The sequence below is a fragment of the Callionymus lyra genome, chromosome 12, assembly GCF_982586985.1.
Source record: "Callionymus lyra chromosome 12, fCalLyr1.hap1.1, whole genome shotgun sequence".
Taxonomy (NCBI): domain Eukaryota; kingdom Metazoa; phylum Chordata; class Actinopteri; order Syngnathiformes; family Callionymidae; genus Callionymus; species Callionymus lyra.
In genome coordinates this window covers 2,022,897-2,042,896 of record NC_141829.1, presented here as the reverse complement: position 1 = coordinate 2,042,896, position 20,000 = coordinate 2,022,897, and the positions used below count along the sequence as shown (strand labels likewise).

Below are 20,000 nucleotides of genomic sequence, written 5' to 3'. Positions count from 1 at the left end.
TTTTGACTTTTTTCTTTAGGGTCAAATCCTTCAAATGACCTCATTATTCAAGTTTCAACAAACAAACAAACAAACAAACAAACAAACAAAGATCAGGTGTCATCCTGGTCTTCACAGCAGATCAGAAGGTCTGACTCGTCCATATTAACCACGTCGTGAAAAACACTTTCTAACGTGGAAAAAATGTTGGATATAAACGTGAAGGTCAGTCGAGGTCGCAGAGCCCAGAGTCTTCATCACCTCCTCCTGAGGAGCTTCATGGAAACGACTGCACGTCATAAATCCTCACATTCCTGCTCCTCAGAAGAGAAGTTCTCATGAGGAACGACCAGGATCTCACACGACTGGAGAAATGTCTCAATGAACCACACGTTTGTACAGAGTTGTGTATATTGTGTATATTGTGTAAAGTTGTGTATAGTTGTGTAAAGTTGTGTAGTTGCTGCTTCCTGGGTCGAGAGCTTCAGGACTTTGATCTTCTCTGAACATCTCAACTCTGATCCAGAGACGTTTATTTTAGAGCTTCAAGGTTAACAGAGAATAATAAGAATGTTGGTACATTTTAATTATTGTTTTATAAAATAACTTTTAATTCATTTGAATGTTGATCAAAATACACAGGATTTGATCAGCAGACAAGACTAACAGAGCACCGAGCTATGGATCGTCTATGTGTCATGTGATCATCTGATCGTCACGTGATTGGCTGAAAGTGGTTTAGTCTGGAGACTCTATTATAACAACATTAATATTTATTATTAAAAAATATTGTATTTTGAAATTATATTAAACCCATATGTGTAAAAAAAAAAGATATTTAAAATTATTTAAATATATATAATTTAATCATTATAAAGAAAAAACCTTTGAATATAGAAATGATTTAATTCAAATATTCAGTAAAGAATAAAAAATATTCCAATAAAAATTCAAAGGTTTCCATTTGAAAGTGTTCTGAAGATAAACTCTTGAAGTCTCCTCTCGCTCCTCCAGGTCCTCCTTCTCCGCCCCGGAACGTGATCTCGTCCATCAACGAGACCTCGGTGATCCTGGACTGGATCTGGCCCGAGGACTCGGGCGGACGCCGGGATCTGACCTTCAACGTGGTCTGCAGGCGCTGCCGGGCCGCGGCCGGCGCTCAGCGCTGCGAGGCCTGCAGGAGCAACGTTCGCTTCTTCCCGAGATCCTCGGGTCTGCAGAACACGACGGTGACCGTCGGAGATTTACTCGCTCATACCAACTACACCTTCGAGGTCGAGGCTCAGAACGGAGTCTCTTCCTTCGCTCCCAAGATGAGGCAGTTCACGGCGGTGACCATCACTACCAACCAGGCCGGTGAGTAACACACCATAGTAATACTGTAGTAACAAGGATATATGTGTAGTATTGTTCAGTACTTGACTCTGGTGTTGTGATAGTGTAGTAACAAGTATATATGTGTAGTATTGTCCAGTACTTGACTCTGGTGTTGTGATAGTGTAGTAACAAGGATATATGTGTAGTATTGTCCAGTACTTGACTCTGGTGTTGTGATAGTGTAGTAACAAGTATATATGTGTAGTATTGTCCAGTACTTGACTCTGGTGTTGTGATAGTGTAGTAACAAGTATATATGTGTAGTATTGTCCAGTACTTGACTCTGGTGTTGTGATAGTGTAGTAACAAGTATATATGTGTAGTATTGTCCAGTACTTGACTCTGGTGTTGTGATAGTGTAGTAACAAGTATATATGTGTAGTATTGTCCAGTACTTGACTCTGGTGTTGTGATTGTGTAGTAACAAGTATATATGTGTAGTATTGTCCAGTACTTGACTCTGGTGTTGTGATAGTGTAGTAACAAGTACATATGTGTAGTATTGTCCAGTACTTGACTCTGGTGTTGTGATAGTGTAGTAACAAGTATATATGTGTAGTATTGTCCAGTACTTGACTCTGATGTTGTGATAGTGTAGTAACAAGTATATATGTGTAGTATTGTCCAGTACTTGACTCTGGTGTTGTGATAGTGTAGTAACAAGTATATATGTGTAGTATTGTCCAGTACTTGACTCTGGTGTTGTGATAGTGTAGTAACAAGTATATATGTGTAGTATTGTCCAGTACTTGACTCTGGTGTTGTGATAGTGAAGTAACAAGTATATATGTGTAGTATTGTCCAGTACTTGACTCTGAAGTTGTGATAGTGTAGTAACAAGTATATATGTGTAGTATTGTCCAGTACTTGACTCTGATGTTGTGATAGTGTAGTAACAAGTATATATGTGTAGTATTGTCCAGTACTTGACTCTGGTGTTGTGATAGTGTAGTAACAAGTATATATGTGTAGTATTGTCCAGTACTTGACTCTGGTGTTGTGATAGTGTAGTAACAAGTATATATGTGTAGTATTGTCCAGTACTTGACTCTGGTGTTGTGATAGTGAAGTAACAAGTATATATGTGTAGTATTGTCCAGTACTTGACTCTGGTGTTGTGATAGTGTAGTAACAAGTATATATATGTAGTATTGTCCAGTACTTGACTCTGATGTTGTGATAGTGTAGTAACAATTATATATGTGTATTATTGTCCAGTACTTGACTCTGGTGTTATGATAGTGTAGTAACAAGTATATATATGTAGTATTGTCCAGTACTTGACTCTGGTGTTGTGATAGTGTAGTAACAAGCATATATGTGTAGTATTGTCCAGTACTTGACTCTTGTGTTGTGATAGTGTAGAAACAAGTATATATGTGTAGTATTGTCCAGTACTTGACTCTGGTGTTGTGATAGTGTAGTAACAAGTATATATGTGTAGTATTGTCCAGTACTTGACTCTGATGTTGTGATAGTGTAGTAACAAGTATATATGTGTACTATTGTCCAATACTTGACTCTGGTGTTGTGATAGTGTAGTAACAAGTATTTATGTGTAGTATTGTCCAATACTTGACTCTGGTGTTGTGATAGTGTAGTAACAAGTATTTATGTGTAGTATTGTCCAGTACTTGACTCTGGTGTTGTTATAGTGTAGTAACAAGTATATATGTGTAGTATTGTCCAGTACTTGACTCTGGTGTTGTGATAGTGTAGTAACAAGTATTTATGTGTAGTATTGTCCAGTACTTGACTCTGGTGTTGTTATAGTGTAGTAACAAGTATATATGTGTAGTATTGTCCAGTACTTGACTCTGGTGTTGTGATAGTGTAGTAACAAGTATATATGTGTAGTATTGTCCAGTACTTGACTCTGGTGTTGTGATAGTGTAGTAACAAGTATATATGTGTAGTATTGTCCAGTACTTGACTCTGGTGTTGTGATAGTGTAGTAACAAGTATATATGTGTAGTATTGTCCAGTACTTGACTCTGGTGTTGTGATAGTGTAGTAACAAGTATATAAGTGTAGTATTGTGTAGTAGTGCAGTAACATGTTGAAGAGAAGAGGTCTCTGGACCTCTGTGCTCCGGGTGCTTGCCCCTGCGACCCTGAGGTTGTGTGTTCAGGCAGCAGCTCTGAACTGATCTCACGTATTAAACGTGTTTTGCTCAAGGGTTCATTCACAAGTTCTCTCGACTGCTGTGACTTAAAGACTCGATTTATTCTTCGCCAAAATAACTTCTCAAATAAGTTTCTTCTGTGAGCCACTTAACTTTAAGATGAGCCGCTGAAGCCCATAAATCCTCGGCATAAACGTGTCTCTGGATACGAGGAGAAGGAAACAGTTTCACATTCCAGGGTTAGATTCTGGGCCGGAGTAGAAGGTGCCAAACCTCAGCCATCCTCAGCTCCTGCTCAATGTGTCGCCTCGTTCTTCAGCAGAAGGTTCCAGAAGGTCAGAGATTCTCCACGAACGTTGACTCTAAGAAGCTCTGATCTCACAGCATCAGCTTGAGTTCAATTAAAGTGTTTCTTGTATCTTTGTACGGATGGATGTGAATCTACATCAGATCATCTCTGGTTCCTCACAGTTTACCTTAAAGAGAACTTGTTTAATGATGAAAATGTTCATTTTCTATTCATTTAAATGTTTTTTTGAAGCATTGATTTTTTATTTGTAATAATTACAAAAACAACTATTTCTATCTGTAAATATTACTTTTTATTGAATAATGTAATTCAATAATTTGTTTATTTAAAGGTTGAAACCTTTTGTAAACAATCGAATTACAAATATTATTGTTTTCAAAATGCAAGAGAATAGGTGTCATTATTATACCAACAATATATATATATATATATAAATATATTGCATTTAAATAGCTACAAATCAAGTAATATTGACTTCAGAAAATGTATTTTTCAATGATTGGATGAGAATATTTAAAGATGAAACGATTAAATGAGTCCATGTATTTATTATTGACTTGAGTTATTCAATTAACTCCAGCATTCTGACTCCATCATGGAGACAGGAGTGTGAAGCTGAGGCAGTGAAGCTGAGGCAGTGACGCCCGGCGTTGAACCGACAGCCTCTTGAGCGTCTCAACAAGCGTCTGCAGCTGCATCTCTCCATCACTGCCCCAGGATTACGTTGTCAGAGACGGAGTCGTTCACACAGACATGAAAACACACTCAGATGCCAAAGCTGTTAAAAGATTAAGTCTCGCCCTCGCAGAGCCAAAGTCCTGTCAGGAGACGAAGCTGTGTCTTTCTTATCTGCTTGTTGTTATGACTGTTGTTATGACTGTTATGAATGTTGTCGTGACTGTTGTTATGACTGTTGTTCTGACTGTTGTTCTGACTGTTATGAATGTTGTCGTGACTGTTGTTATGACTGTTGTTCTGACTGTTGTTATGACTGTTATGAATGTTGTCGTGACTGTTGTTATGACTGTTGTTCTGACTGTTGTTATGACTGTTGTCATGGGTTTTGTTACCACTGTTATGACTGTCGTTATGACTGCTGTCGTGACTGTTGTTATGACTGTTGTCATAGGTGTTGTTACCACTGTTATGACTGTTTTTATGACTGTTGTCATGGTTGTTGTTGTGACTGTTGTTATGCATGTTGTTACGACTGTTGTCGTGACTGTTGTTATAACTATTGTTATGAATGTTGTTGCGACTGTTGTTGCGACTGTTGTCAGAACTGTTGTTGTGACTGTTGGCGTGACTGTTGTTATGAATGTTGTTACGACTGTTGTTGTGACTGTTTTAATGAATGTTGTTACGACTGTTGTCGTGACTGTTGTTATAACTATTGTTATGAATGTTGTTGCGACTGTTGTCAAAACTGTTGTCAAAACTGTTGTTGCGACTGTTGTCAGAACTGTTGGCGTGACTGTTGTTATGAATGTTGTTACGAATGTTGTTGTGACTGTTTTAATGAATGTTGTTACGACTGTTGTTGTGACTGTTTTAATGAATGTTGTTACGACTGTTATTGTGACTGTTTTAATGAATGTTGTTACGACTGTTGTCATGACTGTTGTTATGTGTGTTGTCATGGTTGTTGTCGTGACTGTTGTTATAACTGTTGTTATGAATGTTGTTATGACTGTTGTCGTGACTGTTGTTATAACTATTGTTATGAATGTTGTTGCGACTGTTGTCAGAACTGTTGTCAAAACTGTTGTTGCGACTGTTGTCAGAACTTTTGTTGTGACTGTTGGCGTGACTGTTGTTATGAATGTTGTTACGACTGTTGTTGTGACTGTTTTAATGAATGTTGTTACGACTGTTGTTGTGACTGTTGTCATGGGTGTTGTTGTGACTGTTAGTACTGTTATGACTGTTGTCGTGACTGCTGTTATGACTGTTGTTATGACTGTTGTTATGACTGTTATGACTGATGTAACAACTGTTGTTACACCTTTTGTTACGACTGTTGTCATGAGTTTTTTCGTAACTGTTGTCACGACTGTTGTTACGACACTATCACAAGTCAAGTACTGGACAATACTACACATATATCCTTGTTACTACACTATCACAACTGATGTTATGACTGCTGTTAGAACTGTTGTCGTTACTGCTGTTATGAATGTTGTTACGACTATTGTTGTGACTGTTGTGACTGTTGTTACGTCCGTTATTGTGACTGTTGTCGTTACTGTTGTTACGACTGTTGTTGTTACTGTTGTCATGGGTGTTGTCGTGATTGTTGTTATGACTGTTGTTTTGACTGTTGTTATGACTGTTGTTATGACTGTTGTTATGACTGTTGTTACTACACTATCACAACACCAGAGTCAAGTACTGGACAATACTACACATATATACTTGTTACTACACTATCACAACCCCAGAGTCAAGTACTGGACAATACTACACATATATACTTGTTACTACACTATCACAACACCAGAGTCAAGTACTGGACAATACTGCACATATATACTTGTTACTACACTATCACAACACCAGAGTCTATTACTGGACAATACTACACATGTATACTTGTTACTACACTATCACAACACCAGAGTCAAGTACTGGACAATACTACACATATATACTTGTTGCTACACTATCACAACACCAGAGTCAAGTACTGGACAATACTACACATATATACTTGTTACTACACTATCACAACACCAGAGTCAAGTACTGGACAATACTACACATATATCCTTGTTACTACACTATCACAACACCAGAGTCAAGTACTGGACAATACTACACATATATACTTGTTACTACACTATCACAACACCAGAGTCAAGTACTGGACAATACTACACATATATACTTGTTACTACACTATCACAACACCAGAGTCAAGTACTGGACAATACTACACATATATCCTTGTTACTACACTATCACAACACCAGAGTCAAGTACTGGACAATACTACACATGTATACTTGTTACTACACTATCACAACACCAGAGTCAAGTACTGGACAATACTACACATATATCCTTGTTACTACACTATCACAACACCAGAGTCAAGTACTGGACAATACTACACATATATCCTTGTTACTACACTATCACAACACCAGAGTCAAGTACTGGACAATACTACACATATATCCTTGTTACTACACTATCACAACACCAGAGTCAAGTACTGGACAATACTACACATGTATACTTGTTACTACACTATCACAACACCAGAGTCAAGTACTGGACAATACTACACATATATACTTGTTACTACACTATCACAACACCAGAGTCAAGTACTGGACAATACTACATATATATACTTGTTACTACACTATCACAACACCAGAGTCAAGTACTGGACAATACTACACATATATACTTGTTACTACACTATCACAACACCAGAGTCAAGTACTGGACAATACTACACATATATACTTGTTACTACACTATCACAACACCAGAGTCAAGTACTGGACAATACTACACATATATACTTGTTACTACACTATCACAACACCAGAGTCAAGTACTGGACAATACTACACATATATACTTGTTACTACACTATCACAACACCAGAGTCAAGTACTGGACAATACTACACATATATCCTTGTTACTACACTATCACAACACCAGAGTCAAGTACTGGACAATACTACACATATATACTTGTTACTACACTATCACAACACCAGAGTCAAGTACTGGACAATACTACACATATATACTTGTTACTACACTATCACAACACCAGAGTCAAGTACTGGACAATACTACACATATATACTTGTTACTACACTATCACAACACCAGAGTCAAGTACTGGACAATACTACATATATATACTTGTTACTACACTATCACAACACCAGAGTCAAGTACTGGGCAATACTACACATATATACTTGTTACTACACTATCACTATACATCGTATACTTGTATCTTGAACACACTCTTGAAAACACTTCAAGGATCTTGGACAACACTGAGAGAGGATGACAGGCAGGATTTAGGACTTGATTCGTCGACTCGGCGTTATTTCTTCAGCACTGACAGCAGCAGAAACACAGACCGGCAGCAGATTAATTGGTTGACGACTCGCAGGAAGAGCAGAAGAGACACGAAGAGATTGAGACGAGGAAGTCGAAGCCACTGAGCAGCTCAGACGCACTAAATCATCAGCGTCATGAAGCAGCCAATAAAAGAAGTCAGCATCGCTCTCTCGACCACAGGGAGGGAAGCAGAGTCTCTGCATCTGGATCCAAACTTCCTGTGTGAGCAGAGAAAATAACAGACGTGTCGACAAAGAGAAACTTTCGCTCGGATCAGAGTCTGAACATATGAAGGACGTGTTGCTTCCTGTGGTCCAATAAAGTGAGAGTCGCAGGGAATTAAAGAGCAGGAACGAGGGAAGAGAGGAGGAGGAGAGGGGGAGGAAGAAGAGAGAGAAGAGAGAGAGAAGAAGAGAGAGAAGAGAGAGAGAAGAAGAGATAAATACCTAAAGCCTGACGCTCTGTTTACATACATGATGTAATTGTTCTCAGGTTCTGTCGCAGCAACACTGAACACCAGAAACACATAAAAAACACAAAAAAAACACACCAGAAACATGTCTTCAGCGTCTTTGTGTTTGTTCAACATGTCTTCAGCGTCTTTGTGTTTGTTCAACATGTCTTCAGCGTCTCTGTGTTTGTTCAACATGTCTTCAGCGTCTCTGTGTTTGTTCAACATGTCTTCAGTGTCTCTGTGTTTGTTCAACATGTCTTCAGTGTCTCTGTGTTTGTTCAACATGTCTTCAGCGTCTTTGTGTTTGTTCAACATGTCTTCAGCGTCTCTGTGTTTGTTCAACATGTCTTCAGCGTCTCTGTGTTTGTTCAACATGTCTTCAGTGTCTCTGTGTTTGTTCAACATGTCTTCAGCGTCTCTGTGTTTGTTCAACATGTCTTCAGCGTCTCTGTGTTTGTTCAACATGTCTTCAGCGTCTCTGTGTTTGTTCAACATGTCTTCAGTGTCTCTGTGTTTGTTCAACATGTCTTCAGCGTCTCTGTGTTTGTTCAACATGTCTTCAGCGTCTTTGTGTTTGTTCAACATGTCTTCAGCGTCTCTGTGTTTGTTCAACATGTCTTCAGCGTCTCTGTGTTTGTTCAACATGTCTTCAGTGTCTTTGTGTTTGTTCAACATGTCTTCAGCGTCTTTGTGTTTGTTCAACATGTCTTCAGTGTCTCTGTGTTTGTTCAACATGTCTTCAGCGTCTCTGTGTTTGTTCAACATGTCTTCAGTGTCTTTGTGTTTGTTCAACATGTCTTCAGTGTCTCTGTGTTTGTTCAACATGTCTTCAGCGTCTCTGTGTTTGTTCAACATGTCTTCAGTGTCTCTGTGTTTGTTCAACATGTCTTCAGCGTCTCTGTGTTTGTTCAACATGTCTTCAGCGTCTTTGTGTTTGTTCAACATGTCTTCAGCGTCTCTGTGTTTGTTCAACATGTCTTCAGCGTCTCTGTGTTTGTTCAACATGTCTTCAGCGTCTCTGTGTTTGTTCAACATGTCTTCAGCGTCTCTGTGTTTGTTCAACATGTCTTCAGCGTCTCTGTGTTTGTTCAACATGTCTTCAGCGTCTCTGTGTTTGTTCAACATGTCTTCAGTGTCTCTGTGTTTGTTCAACATGTCTTCAGTGTCTCTGTGTTTGTTCAACATGTCTTCAGCGTCTCTGTGTTTGTTCAACATGTCTTCAGCGTCTTTGTGTTTGTTCAACATGTCTTCAGCGTCTCTGTGTTTGTTCAACATGTCTTCAGCGTCTCTGTGTTTGTTCAACATGTCTTCAGTGTCTTTGTGTTTGTTCAACATGTCTTCAGCGTCTTTGTGTTTGTTCAACATGTCTTCAGTGTCTCTGTGTTTGTTCAACATGTCTTCAGCGTCTCTGTGTTTGTTCAACATGTCTTCAGTGTCTTTGTGTTTGTTCAACATGTCTTCAGTGTCTCTGTGTTTGTTCAACATGTCTTCAGCGTCTCTGTGTTTGTTCAACATGTCTTCAGTGTCTCTGTGTTTGTTCAACATGTCTTCAGCGTCTCTGTGTTTGTTCAACATGTCTTCAGCGTCTTTGTGTTTGTTCAACATGTCTTCAGCGTCTCTGTGTTTGTTCAACATGTCTTCAGTGTCTTTGTGTTTGTTCAACATGTCTTCAGTGTCTCTGTGTTTGTTCAACATGTCTTCAGCGTCTCTGTGTTTGTTCAACATGTCTTCAGTGTCTCTGTGTTTGTTCAACATGTCTTCAGTGTCTCTGTGTTTGTTCAACATGTCTTCAGCGTCTCTGTGTTTGTTCAACATGTCTTCAGCGTCTCTGTGTTTGTTCAACATGTCTTCAGCGTCTCTGTGTTTGTTCAACATGTCTTCAGCGTCTCTGTGTTTGTTCAACATGTCTTCAGTGTCTCTGTGTTTGTTCAACATGTCTTCAGTGTCTCTGTGTTTGTTCAACATGTCTTCAGTGTCTCTGTGTTTGTTCAACATGTCTTCAGCGTCTCTGTGTTTGTTCAACATGTCTTCAGCGTCTCTGTGTTTGTTCAACATGTCTTCAGTGTCTCTGTGTTTGTTCAACATGTCTTCAGCGTCTCTGTGTTTGTTCAACATGTCTTCAGCGTCTCTGTGTTTGTTCAACATGTCTTCAGCGTCTCTGTGTTTGTTCAACATGTCTTCAGTGTCTCTGTGTTTGTTCAACATGTCTTCAGTGTCTCTGTGTTTGTTCAACATGTCTTCAGCGTCTCTGTGTTTGTTCAACATGTCTTCAGCGTCTCTGTGTTTGTTCAACATGTCTTCAGTGTCTCTGTGTTTGTTCAACATGTCTTCAGCGTCTCTGTGTTTGTTCAACATGTCTTCAGCGTCTCTGTGTTTGTTCAACATGTCTTCAGTGTCTCTGTGTTTGTTCAACATGTCTTCAGTGTCTCTGTGTTTGTTCAACATGTCTTCAGTGTCTCTGTGTTTGTTCAACATGTCTTCAGCGTCTCTGTGTTTGTTCAACATGTCTTCAGCGTCTCTGTGTTTGTTCAACATGTCTTCAGCGTCTCTGTGTTTGTTCAACATGTCTTCAGTGTCTCTGTGTTTGTTCAACATGTCTTCAGCGTCTCTGTGTTTGTTCAACATGTCTTCAGTGTCTCTGTGTTTGTTCAACATGTCTTCAGTGTCTCTGTGTTTGTTCAACATGTCTTCAGCGTCTCTGTGTTTGTTCAACATGTCTTCAGCGTCTCTGTGTTTGTTCAACATGTCTTCAGTGTCTCTGTGTTTGTTCAACATGTCTTCAGCGTCTCTGTGTTTGTTCAACATGTCTTCAGCGTCTCTGTGTTTGTTCAACATGTCTTCAGTGTCTCTGTGTTTGTTCAACATGTCTTCAGCGTCTCTGTGTTTGTTCAACATGTCTTCAGCGTCTCTGTGTTTGTTCAACATGTCTTCAGTGTCTCTGTGTTTGTTCAACATGTCTTCAGTGTCTCTGTGTTTGTTCAACATGTCTTCAGCGTCTCTGTGTTTGTTCAACATGTCTTCAGTGTCTCTGTGTTTGTTCAACATGTCTTCAGCGTCTCTGTGTTTGTTCAACATGTCTTCAGCGTCTCTGTGTTTGTTCAACATGTCTTCAGTGTCTCTGTGTTTGTTCAACATGTCTTCAGCGTCTCTGTGTTTGTTCAACATGTCTTCAGCGTCTCTGTGTTTGTTCAACATGTCTTCAGCGTCTCTGTGTTTGTTCAACATGTCTTCAGCGTCTCTGTGTTTGTTCAACATGTCTTCAGCGTCTCTGTGTTTGTTCAACATGTCTTCAGTGTCTCTGTGTTTGTTCAACAGCTCCGTCTCAAGTGTCTCAAGTCAAGAAGGAGAAGACGTCTCGTAACAGTGTGTCTCTGTCCTGGCACGAACCCGAGCGACCCAACGGCATCATCCTGGACTACGAGATCAAGTACTACGAGAAGGTTTGTGTTTGTGTTTGTAATGTCACAGCATCACATGACTTGTGTCTTTAGATTCTATTGGTCGTTTAAAAATGAGGAGAACCAACAAATGTGAAGAAGATATTTATCTTTAATTTATTCATTCCCTTACTTTTTCCGTGACACTTTGTCCTTATGAGGGTCGCAGGGAGACTGGAGTCTGTCCCAGGTTCTATGGGAGAAAGGCAGGGGACACCCTGGACAGGACGCCAGTCTGTCTCAGGACACACAAACACACACAACCATTCACACACACACCTACACACAAGTTCTCCATCGACCGCTGTATGTTTCTGGGAGGAAACCGGAGTGTCCGGAGTAAACCAACACAACACGAGGAGAACAAACTAACTACACACATAATAGTTTGTTCTTCTTAATGTCAGGCGTCTTTGTGCGTCACAAAAAAGCGCTAAATATGATGTTTGTTATTATATTATAATTATTATTATTATTATTATAATTATTATTATTGTTGTTATTATATTAAAAAATTTAAATGAATGAGAAAAACATGTAAAAGTACATCGATGTCTTCAGTCATTCAAGTGGTATATATGTTAAAAAGATATAAAGATATATATTGTGTATATATATATTTATAAAGATATATATTGTGTATATATATATTTATAAATATATATATTGTGTACATATATATATATATTTATAAAGATATATATATTGTGTATATATATATTTATTAATATATATATTGTGTATATATATATGTATAAAGATATATATTGTGTATATATATATTTATAAAGATATTTATTGTGTATATATATATATTTATAAAGATATATATTGTGTATATATATATATTTATAAATATATATATATTGTGTATATATATATGTATAAAGATATATATTGTGTATATATATATTTATAAATATATATATTGTGTATATATATATTTATAAAGATATATATTGTGTATATTTATATTTATATATATATATTGTGTATATATATATTTATAAATATATATATATATATATTGTGTATATATATATTTATAAAGATATATATTGTGTATATATATATATTTATAAAGATATATATTGTGTATATATATATATTTATAAATATATATATATTGTGTATATATATATTTATAAATATATATATTGTGTATATATATATTTATAAATATATATATTGTGTATATATATATTTATAAAGATATATATTGTGTATATATATATTTATAAATGACGTTTTGAAAAGAACTTAAATCAAACAAGTCAATGTCAAACTGCTGTGTCGTGATCAGACCAGAGCAGTCGATCAGCAGATGAAGATGTTTCATCCAAACCTTGTGTGTTTATTTTCCAACAAGGACAGTTTAATGGAAGGATGTTATCGTTGTCGTGATCGTGTCTTCATTTCCTGACGACCCGTGACTCTGACCTCGTGTGTCGCCTCGACATCCATGCTTTTAATCAACATCTTGTTATCGTCCGATATCTCGTCTCGTCAACGTCTCACAACTCAGAGATACTTTCAGCCCATCATGCTCTGTTGCTTTGGTCTGCTGTCGCTTTCCTACCAACACTTTATATTGAAGTCTAAATGAAAATGTTAAATCATTGGAACTAGAATATGAACAATATTAGAAAATATTTGATTTCAACAGAAAAAACCTTTGATGTCAAAATAATGTTAAATTTCCTGATTTAAAACCACAATTTATCTTCAAAATTGAATTATAAAACGTTTGAAATGTTAAATTCAATCATTGAATGTTAAGATTTTCTTCTTTTATCAACTCTGTTTGGAATTAAAAGTCATTTTAATGTTTTTCGTTGATTGACTTTACTTTTATCACTCGTTTCCTGCTGAAGCATCACATCAACAGATAAACTTCAGTCGTAACTGTTTGAAGATCAAGTCGAACGATGGCGTCTGTCATTGAAAGCTTTCAGCAGCAGAAACTCAATGACTAAAGTCAGAGTTGGTTTGTGGTTTCATGGGATCTGTGAGGAAACATCAGATGCAGAGAAAAACAGGTCAAAGACACTCGAGCCTCGTCCACGAGAGCCTGAAATAAAAAACTAAAATAAGATTCTAGTCGTCGACGGCGGAGAATCTCTCGAACTCCAGGAAGTGAATCATTGAAGAAACATGTGGAAGAAGAAGAAGAAGAAATCACTAATTATTCAATAAACGTCACTAATTATTCAATAATCATCACTAATTATTCAATAATTATTCAATAAATGTCACTAATTATTCAATAATCATCACTAATTATTCAATAATTATTCAATAAATGTCACTAATTATTCAATAATCATCACTAATTATTCAATAATTATTCAATAAGCATCAATAATTATTCAATAATCATCACTAATTATTCAATAAACGTCACTAATTATTCAATAATCATCACTAATTATTCAATAATTATTCAATAAGCATCAATAATTATTCAATAATCATCCCTAATTATTCAATAATAATCACTAATTATTCAATAATTATTCAATAATCATCACTAATTATTCAATAATCATCACTTATTATTCAATAATTACTCAATAATCATCACTAATTATTCACCTGGTTGTTTGTTGGTGCAACATAAAGTCACTGATGTTTTATTTTTAGTCTTTAAATATCATCAATTTACCAAATGAAACCTAAAGAGTGTTTATTACATCAGCCAACTACACAACTACACAACTACACAACTACACAACTACACATTTCAACCACTACCGTCTTTGCTATTTAGTTCCAGATCGATGATGTCACTTCCTGTCTCACTGAGCTCATTTAAGTGTTTCCGTCAATGCTGTTTAAAGATAGTTTTGTGTACAGTTGTGTCAGTAGTTGTGTACATAGTTGTGTACATAGTTGTGTACATAGTTGTATGGATAAGTGTGTCGATAGTCGTGTACAATTTGTTTAGCTATCTGTGTAAACTATTATGTACATAGTTGTTTAGATAATTCCGCGATAGTTGTGTGCATAGTCGTGTACACATTTGTGTCGATAGATGTGTACATGGTTGTATAGATCATTGTGTACATAGTTGTGTACACAGTTGTGCGGTAGAAGCTGTAATCTGCGACAGCTTTGTTTGGATTGTCGAGTGCGAGGCTGTAAACGGGGTCAGTAACACACACACAATGGCACGCATGCATCGGTGAACATCCCATAATCACGCAGCTCTGGCTGTTACACACTCACACTGGGACCTTGTGTCACGCACACCTGTGTGTGATTTTCCGCGGCTCACACGCCGTTGTGCGTCGTCAGAGGATTTATGGAGGATGAAGAGTCGAGATGTATCTGTTACCTCGGAGCTCTGATGCTGGTAATGAGTGTGAGGTTTGTGTGAGTGTGTGTGTGCGTGTGGGGGTGTGTGTGTGCGTGTGTGTGTGCGTGTGTGTGCGTGTGTGTGTGTGTGTGGCTCTGAACAATGAGTGTGTGAGTAACTGCCTCATAAAAGCTGATTCCTGAGGCTCAGAGACGTCTTTGACGAGCGCAGACGTTGTTTCTCTTGTTCGTCCTTCACTAAATCAACTCTTATTATTGTTATTAGTTATTATTGTTATTAGTTATTATTGTTATTAGTTATTATTATTAAGAGTTAACTCTTTACTCGGTGGTTAATGTGTTAATGAGTTAACTTGATCGTCATGTTGTTTCTTCAATAGATTCTATTGTAAGACTTGTTATAATTAATTACGTTTTTATTATCGTTGCTGTTATTATTTAAATGTTCATTAAATTCTCTTTTATTTTGTGTTTTTATTTCATGATATTGTTTGAGTTTATTTTTATTATTATTGTTGTTATTATCCATTGTGTTATCTCGGGGTCAAGGTGACCCGAAGGCCCGGAAACAAATGTAATAGTTTCATCCTTTGTGTAGCTACTGGGTCGAGGTTAACACAAGCTTCGGGTCATCTTGACCCTGAGATAACACAACAACAATTATTGTTGTCTTTATGGCTGTTGTTGTTTAGTTATTAACTTATGTTTAATTATTTTTATTGTCATCATTTTATCCGTGATTTTAAGGCTGAGGTTGTTATTAGTTGTAATTATTTATATTATTGTTATTATTGTTGTTATTATTGTTGTTAATTACTTTGTTGTCGTCATCATTGTCGTCATAATTACGAGGTTGTTATTAGCTGTTATTAGTCACATTTTCGTTGTTGTTATTTGTGTTGACATTTTTATCGTTGCTGTCGTTGTCATCGTTGTAACTTGTGTTTAGTTTGACGTGAAGCACGAGCGAGGGATGAATGAAGGAGTAAAGTTTTTATTTCAAATAATAACTTGAACTAAAACAGAGTCATTTCAGGAAACTTCAGATTTTTCCTAAATCTATTTAAGTTCATGTTTTCATAAGTTGCTGCTCGTCTCGTTCTTTTCTTCTGAGTCACATCTGGAAACAATGTGTTCAATAAAACGTCTATAAATCCTGCAGTTGTTTTATCAGGAGATCAGTGGAAGAAAAGTCGTAAAGTAAAGAGAAGATAATTCATCTGCAGAGAGAGTTGTCAAGAGTGTGTGTGTGTGTGTGTGTGTGTGTGAGTGAGTGTGTGAGTGTGTATGTGTGTGTGTGTGTGAGTGAGTGTGTGTGTGTGTGTGTGTGTGTGTGTGTGTGTGAGTGAGTGTGTGTGTGTGTGTGTGTGTGTGTGTGTGAGTGAGTGTGTGTGTGTGTGTGTGTGTGTGTGTGTGTGTGTGTGTGTGTGTGTGAGTGAGTGTGTGTGTGTGTGTGTGTGTGTGTGTGTGAGTGAGTGTGTGTGTGTGTGTGTGTGTGTGTGTGTGTGTGTGTGTGTGTGTGTGTGTGTGTGAGTGTGTGTGTGTGTGTGTGTTAGTGAGTGTGTGTGTTACTGAGTGTGTGTGAGAGTGTGTGTGTGTGTTAGTGAGTGTGTGTGTGTGTGAGTGACTGTGTGTGTGTGTGTGAGTGTGAGTGTGTGTGTGTGGCTCTGAACAATGAGTGTGTGAGTGTGTGTGTGGCTCTGAACAATGAGTGTGTGAGTGTGTGTGTGTGTGTGAGTGTGTGTGTGTGTGTGAGTGTGTGAGAGAGTGTGTGTGTTAGTGAGTGTGTGTGTTACTGAGTGTGTGTGTGAGTGTCCGTTTGTGTGAGAGTGTGTGTGTGTGTTAGTGAGTGTGTGTGTGTGTGAGTGACTGTGTGTGTGTGTGTGAGTGTGTGTGTGTGGCTCTGAACAATGAGTGTGTGAGTGTGTGTGTGTGTGTGAGTGTGTGAGTGAGTGTGTGTGTGTGTGTGTTAGTGAGTGTGTGTGTGTGTGTGTGTGAGTGTGTGTGTGTGAGAGAGTGTGCGTGTTAGTGTGTGTGTCTGAGAGAGAGAGTGTGTGTGTTAGTGAGTGTGTTTGTGTGTGAGTGTGTGTGTGAGAGAGTGTGTGTGTTAGTGCGTGTGTGTGTGAGTGTGTGGGAGTTAGTGTGTGTGTGTGTGTGTGTGTGTGTGTGGGAGTTAGTGTGTGTGAATGTGTGTGTGTGTTAGTGTGAGTGACTGTGTGTATGTGAATGTGTGTGAGTGTGTGTGTGCGTGTGTGAGTGTCCGTTTGTGTGAGAGTGTGTGTGTGAGTTTGTTAGTGAGAGTGTTAGAGAGTGTGTGTGTTAGTGAGTGTGTTTGTGTGTGAGTGTGTGTGTGTATGTGTGTTAGTGTTAGTGTGAGTGACTGTGTGTATGTGAATGTGTGTGAGTGTGTGTTGGTTACATTGATCAATGATTGACAGGCTGAAGATCTACACTGAGTGTCTGCAGGACGACTGAGCTTCTATTTCTTCATGAATCTTTACTTTTCTTTATTATTTTGTTATTGAAACACTGAACGTTGACTCTTAAGCCTCGATTTATAAACAAACACAACTCGACACTAACAAACACACACACCTTACTTATGGTGACAACAAACCTGTGAACTCCCATGATGCCTTTCTGCACTCTGATCTATTCAGTGGCGGCTGATTAGTCGCTACAATACTGTTTAAATTACATTTGGTCAAAATGGATCGACGCTGTTTCTAAACCACTGTCTCCGACTCTCAGGAGGAGCAGGAGATCAGCTACACCATCCTTCGAGCTCGAGGATGTAACGTGACTCTCAACGGACTGAAGCCCAACACGGCGTATCTGCTGCAGATCCGAGCGCGAACGGCGGCGGGTTACGGCGCCAGCAGTGCTAGCTTCCACTTCGAGACCAGCCCTGACTGTACGTCCTGTGTCGAGACATTAGCGTGACATTAGCGTGACATTAGCATGACAGTAACATGACAGTAACGTTTACATTAGCACACATTAGCATGACAGTAACGTTTACATTAGCATGACAGTAACGTTCACATTAGCATCACAGTAACGTTTACATTAGCATGACAGTAACGTTCACATTAGCATGACAGTAACGTTTACATTAGCATTACATTAGCATGACAGTAACGTTACATTAGCATTACATTAGCATGACAGTAACATTTACATGACAGTAATGTTTACATTAGCATGACAGTAACGTTACATTAGCATTACATTAGCATGACAGTAACATTTACATGACAGTAATGTTCACATTAGCATGACAGTAACGTTTACATTAGCATTACATTAGCATGACAGTAACATTTAGATGACATTAATGTTTACATTAGCATGACAGTAACGTTTACATTAGCATGACAGTAACGTTTACATTAGCATTACATTAGCATGACAGTAACATTTACATTAGCATTACATTAGCATGACAGTATTGTTTACATTAGAATGACATTTACATGACAGTAATGTTTACATTAGCATGACAGTAACGTTTACATTAGCATTACATTAGCATGACAGTAACGTTTACATTAGCATTACATTAGCATGACAGTATTGTTTACATTAGCATGACATTTACATTGACAGTAACGTTGACATTAGCATGACAGTAAAGTTTACATTAGCATTACATTAGCATGACAGTAACGTTGACATTAGCATGACAGTAAAGTTTACATTAGCATTACATTAGCATGACAGTAACGTTGACATTAGCATGACAGTAAAGTTTACATTAGCATTACATTAGCATGACAGTAATGTTTACATTAGCATGACAGTAACGTTGACATTAGCATGACAGTAATGTTTACATTAGCATTACATTAGCATGACAGTAATGTTTACATTAGCATGACAGTAATGTTTACATTAGCATGACAGTAACGTTTACATTAGCATGACATTTACATGACAGTAATGTTTACATTAGCGTGACAGTAATGTTTACATTAGCATTACATTAGCATGACAGTAATGTTTACATTAGCATGACAGTAATGTTTACATTAGCATGACAGTAACGTTTACATTAGCATGACATTTACATGACAGTTATGTTTACATTAGCATGACAGTAACGTTTACATTAGCATTACATTAGCATGACAGTAACATTTACATTAGCATTACATTAGCATGACAGTAACGTTTCACATTAGCATGACATTTACATGACAGTTATGTTTACATTAGCATGACAGTAACGTTTACATTAGCATTACATTAGCATGACAGTAACATTTACATTAGCATTACATTAGCATGACAGTAATGTTTACATTAGCATGACAGTAATGTTTACATTAGCATGACAGTAATGTTTACATTAGCATCAAATTAGCATGACAGTAACGTTTACATTAGCATGACAGTAAGGTCGCTAACGTTGCTCTCCGTCCTCAGCTGCGTTCTCCATCTCCAGTGAGAACAGTCAGGTGGTTCTGATCGCCATCTCTTCTGCCGTCGCCATCATCCTGCTGACGGTGCTGCTGTACGTCCTCATCGGCAGGTCAGAGGTCAACCTTAGAGGAGTCGCTATTTATTTTGATTTATTGTTTATTCATTTCAACCTGATCTCAACATTATAAGTTTAAGTTTAAAGTTCAAATAACTGAAACTAGTTTTAAATATAATGTGTAAATATTGATGATACTAATGATTTATTACATAATTGTTGCTGAAAATGTATCAATGAAGTATTTAATGGACACATAAGTAAGTTTAATACTTTAGATTTAATATTATTTGTATTTCTTTATCCAACAATAAACAACTTGTGCTACATGTTGTTTTCATTCAAACCAACAGAACTTTTACTAGCAGTTGATCCGCTAATGAGACGTAATCACTTTGACTTCTGCTGCTTCAGAGTTGAAGG

At 37.5% G+C, this 20,000-nt stretch overlaps 1 protein-coding gene across 2 annotated transcripts in view; it reads left to right on the top strand.

Annotated features, from left to right (window-relative positions):
- epha3 (eph receptor A3) overlaps positions 1-20,000 on the top strand; it is a 105,739-nt gene that overhangs the window by 55,899 nt on the left and 29,840 nt on the right. For both annotated transcript variants that reach the window (XM_087803625.1, XM_087803626.1), the window contains exons 5-8: positions 994-1,335; positions 11,658-11,782; positions 17,849-18,011; positions 19,526-19,631. In XM_087803625.1, coding sequence (XP_087659751.1) covers positions 994-1,335; positions 11,658-11,782; positions 17,849-18,011; positions 19,526-19,631 — 736 coding nt within the window. The remainder of the gene's footprint in view (positions 1-993; positions 1,336-11,657; positions 11,783-17,848; positions 18,012-19,525; positions 19,632-20,000) is intronic.